The sequence below is a fragment of the Phalaenopsis equestris genome, unplaced genomic scaffold, assembly GCF_001263595.1.
Source record: "Phalaenopsis equestris unplaced genomic scaffold, ASM126359v1 Scaffold000434, whole genome shotgun sequence".
NCBI classification, from domain to species: domain Eukaryota; kingdom Viridiplantae; phylum Streptophyta; class Magnoliopsida; order Asparagales; family Orchidaceae; genus Phalaenopsis; species Phalaenopsis equestris.
The window spans coordinates 433,870-438,990 of record NW_018164875.1 but is presented as its reverse complement, the minus strand read 5'-3'; the positions used below and the strand labels follow the sequence as shown (position 1 = coordinate 438,990).

The 5,121-nt window shown below is 34.8% G+C and overlaps 1 protein-coding gene across 2 annotated transcripts in view; it reads left to right on the top strand.

The window, feature by feature from the left end:
• LOC110027634 overlaps positions 1-3,676 on the top strand; it is a 21,222-nt gene extending 17,546 nt beyond the window's left edge. For both annotated transcript variants that reach the window (XM_020729143.1, XM_020729142.1), the window contains exons 8-9: positions 2,453-2,517; positions 3,469-3,676. In XM_020729143.1, coding sequence (XP_020584802.1) covers positions 2,453-2,517; positions 3,469-3,578 — 175 coding nt within the window. In that variant the 3' untranslated portion in view covers positions 3,579-3,676. The remainder of the gene's footprint in view (positions 1-2,452; positions 2,518-3,468) is intronic.
• Positions 3,677-5,121: the final 1,445 nt, after the last annotated feature.

Sequence of the window (5,121 nt, the reverse complement as noted above, 5' to 3'; positions counted from 1 at the left end):
TTGGATGTCCCTTTTAGTTAATTCTGACGTTCTGGACGCTCTGGTATGATCCGTTTCGCCGTCGGAAGTCATTTTGACGAATTCATCGATTTGTGTGCCAATTTTCTCGTGTCGAAAATATAACAATATGGGTGTCCATTCCTACCAAAATTGGTGTCTCGGACGCGTTGGCGCGGTCCATTTTGTCGTCAGAGGTCATTCGAAGAAGTTCACATTTTCACCCATCCTTTAGGCTTAATTGAAGTTCGATTTCGTGCAATTTTGTGAACTTTGTGTATTTGGTGTGTGTATGTGACGGAAAAAAAAGTCGTGACGATGTTTTCCTAAGGCTTGGAGTCCTATTAGGAACCTTTCCTTCCCTTGAGTCTTCGCAAAATAATCCATAACCACTCGTTCATAAGACGATGGTCTTGTACCAAAAATGTTAGACATCAAAGGAAAATAAGAATTGGTTAGGATTTTCTAAAAGCATGGGTATCAATTCTAAATTTCTAAGACGATCAATAAGAACTCCTAGAACTAGATCCTAGGCTCTAAGGAGGAGAAGAATAGACCTCACAAAAATGAGGTCAACAAACGTACATATATCTAATGGTAGAAGTTTTAGAAAGTGACAACAACCTTTGGTTTGTCTTTTAGAATGTAGACCTACTTCATTCAAGTGTGGTCATCAATCAAGGTCATGAACCAGCTTTTATTGGTGTAGTTGGAAGTGCGAGAGGGTCTCCATTTATCATTGTGAATGAGAGAAAAATGAGCGGAAGGTGTGTAAGTGTGGGGTGGGTAATGGACCCGATAATGCATGGCTAACTGACATGTCTTACAATTGAAATTAGAAAGATTTTTGTTAGAAAATATCAAAGAATATAAATTTTTAATTATTAGAAACTAGAATAACCCAAACGATAATGTAATAACATAATGAGACATTCTATTACTCCAGATTTACTACAACTTTTGAGTGGTGTGTCCTCAATCTTCATGCCATTCTCTTGAAAGTAGTAGAGTCCATCTACTCTCTTAGCAGTTCCAGTCATCCTCCCCGAACGATGATCCTGAAAAACACATTCATCAGAAGAGAAATTAGTCACACAATCAATATTATTTGTCAACTTGTCGACAAATAAAAGATTATATTGCAACAGGGAAACATGTAAAACAGACTCCAGTGTTAGACCGGTCGTTAGTGCAACCAACCTTTTACCAGCAATAGAAATATGGGTCATTGGTTATTCTAATGATATCTTTCCCAGAGCATGAATAGTAAGTTGAGAAAGCTCACGAGCATCCTTTCATGTGCTCCTTGACACCTGAATCATTAATTCATAGACTAGAGGAGGAAAGAATCATGATAGCCATAGGAAGAGTACCTTGTCAAATGTGGGACGTTGATGGACCCGCAGAGAAATAATTAGCTCCTAGTAGCTTGATCAATTGCTCCATCAGGTTTCTCAGGGATTTAGAGGATTCCAGGATGTCCTGGGTAGGATTTGGTTGAACCGTGGTAGATTCGGACGCTGCTGTGAGGCCCTTGGTAGCAGAGGATTTGATTGAATGTTTGTATGCAGGTTTACCGTGAGGTTTTCAATACTTTTCTTGAGTGTGATTGAGTTTGTGATAGTAAACACAAGTGGAGTGACCAGTTCGAGGTGGCATAGAGGAGGGTTGAGCACGATTCGAGATGATTCTGACTGAGACAAAAGAAATGTGGTTGGGATTCTGAGACATTGATGGATTTGTAAGTCATCAACCGGATAATTGCAAGAAAGCTGCAGGGAGGTTGCAAGAAGGCTGAAGGAAAGATGCAACTACGACGTGAATCCTTCCTTAATGAACTCTCGATTCGGAGCACTCCAAGTCTTCAGAGGAGATCGCTCCCGTTACGCCATCACCGCTGCCTCAGAAGAAAAGGGCGAGAAAGCTTGATGGATGACTTGCTGTTGAGGAGTTTGAGAAGGTTGCTGTTGAGGAGAAGAGCAGGAGATTTTGTCCCTTCATGGAGGAAGCCGGCGGTTGTAGAAGAAAGTCAAGGAGGCTGGTAGCTGTAAGAGACAACCAGAAGGGCTGGCGGCTAGGGCTCCTTGTGGGAAGGATGACGGCTGCTACAGAGGCATTCAGTGGCTGGTTCTAGGGTTAGAACCTTGCTCTGAAACCATGTTGAAGTTTGAAATAGAGCAACATAATATTATTAATAGGAGGGGTATTTAAACCTAATTACATAAGACATAATAAAGAAAAAAAAAGAATAAAACAACTAGGAAAGAAGTAAAACAGAATAAAACAAATAAAAAATACATAATGAAGGAATAAAAACAAATAATAAGTAATAACGACTAGGGATTGCCGTTATAAATCCAATATTGAATCAAACAAAGTCCTCTAAAACTATCCCTTCGGATAGAATTAAAGTCTTCAAATCAATTTGCATAGAGGAGTGTGTTGATTTATGCAGGGGAGAGCTTATGGATTGTGTGAACCAGAGTGGAAAGTTCAGTGAAAGGTTTCAGGGCTTTACAGGTGAGCTGATTCTTTTATGTCCATCGTTCATTGGAGCCAAATCCGGTTCATTTTCATAAGAACTGAATGCCAGATTTCATGACATTATGCCTCTGTTTGGTTTGATGAAATTGGAGGGAATGTCAATTTATTTTATTTCAGCGTTTCATTTTTGCTCTTCAGATTCATTTTAATTAAGGGGCTGTCTGGTAAAAGATTTAAGCTAGATTTAACTTAAATCTTATCAGACAGAAAAATGACAACTTTTAAATCCTGGATTTCATAAATCCAATTTCTTCTTAGTTTTACCTTAAATCCGGATTTACAAAATTTATTAAATCTGTTACCAAATAGCCCCTAAAAAAGGTGATTGGATTTATCATAAAATATGGGCAAATTAAAATTTATTAAGCAATCATTTTTCTACTCAACTCATATGAAAAGTAGAAAGAAAAATTTGTTGGTGATTGTTTTGATCTGCCGGTCTCGTTTCAGGAAAAAAAAAAACTCAAATTTATATCAATTTAAAAAGAAAAAAAAATATAATTAACTCATACAAATATGAGTGGCAGCCCATTTGGCCTAGTGATTAGGTTCTTCATCCTCAACGACAAGTTCTTTTGTTTGAATCTAAGCACATATGGGTCTGTGGACTGAGTAAAAAAAGGAAGTTTTACATACATACCACTCAATTCTTATGAATTTACATAGCTAACATGCAAACTTCAATTTTTACATATATGCCACCTTATCGATGCATGAAAAAAATGTGTATTTTACTTTTATAAAAGTTAAAATAGTTGTATTTTTTATGTGATATGAAAGATTTGGGTGATGTAAATGTAAAAAGCAAATTTTAGCTGTTAAAATACATAAAAATTGTGTGTTATGTATTTAAATGCCCCTTTTTGTTTCATTTTTTGTAATTTCATTGAAACCAAACGGAGCTGATGAATTCGAACGTTTATGCAGGCAACAGTGATAAGCAGACGAAGAGGACGAACAACTCCAAGACTCGTGCTGAGATTGGATGGGAACCTAAATATTCAAGATTTTCTGACTTTCTTCAACATGTCACATAATCTTTCAGAAGTTGTCAGTTTTGTTTTTGGGACCATGCTATTTTTATTAGGAAGATTTATAAACATATCACTTAATTCCAAAGTATTTAGATATCTAACACCTAAACTTTGATTTTTACATATATGTCATCTTACCTATGCATTAAAATGTGTATTTTACTTTTTTTAAAGTAAAAATAGTTATAATTTTTATGTGATATGAAAAATTTGGATGGTATAAATGTAAAAAAATAAGGTTTTGGTATTAGATATGTAAATATATAATAATATGGTGGTAGGTATGTTAATGCCTGTTTTTATTATTCTGTTTTTATTATTCAACTTGTTTGTGGTGTAGACGAGTTGAGCCGAACTTATTATTTAAACGAGTGGACTTGATTGGGACGAGATTATCATAACAGAATTGGTTAAAGAAATCAGATCAATCAAGTCGGAGTTTGAAGGTGAACTTCTCTAATTTTTAGTATGCAAATTTTTATATATCTTTATTTTTGGTTTATCCTTTTTTTTTTTTTGTTATCAAGGTGGGTTCAAATTATTGGATTTGATGGTTATGGTTATAAAGTTTAGTGCTCATGCATTCTTCAAAAGAGTCACAGTGTAAGAGAAGACACCATATATATATATATATATATATATATATAGACACCCACACACACACACACACGCGCACACACGCAGACACCCACACCCACACACCCACACACACACACTCTCTAATTTTTAGTATGCAAATTTTTATATATCTTTATTTTTGGTTTATCCTTTTTTTTTTTTTTGTTATCAAGGTGGGTTCAAATTATTGGATTTGATGGTTATGGTTATAAAGTTTAGTGCTTATGCATTCTTCAAAAGTGTCTCACACACACACACACACACACACACACACATTCACTTATGGTTACATACATATACTTGCAAACATAACAAACTCTTATACACACAAATACATACACTTGCAAACATAACAAACTCTTATACACACAAATACATACACGCATACACACATACACCCAAACACATATTTATATATACATGCATGCATCCATCCATACGTTCAAATGGACGTGCACACATATATATAAACAAACATACATACATACAAGCATACATGCACATACATGCGTAAGGCGCACACATAATAGACACACACAACCACACAAGTAAAATAATTATGACATTAAGTTGCTATATGCATTTGTGTAAATATTAAATTATAGGTGAGGTATATGCATAAGAATTATGTGACATATATGTAAATCTTTTATGTGTATACATATATATTGTAAATAAATAAGCTATCAATTTAAAGGAAAAATTGGCTCAAGATATTTTGGTAAATTTTTTAGCCAAACTGAGTTAGTTATTAAACTTATTTTTTAATGCATTTCATCAATTTCAACCATTATGTGATCACTTATGACAAAAGCTTAGTCAATTTCTTTTTTTCACTCAGATTTAGAAAAGGGATTTTAATGATCTCATCAATGGATCTCATCAATGGCCGCAAATAGTTCGTGTTTGGTTCGTCAATGAGTTCATG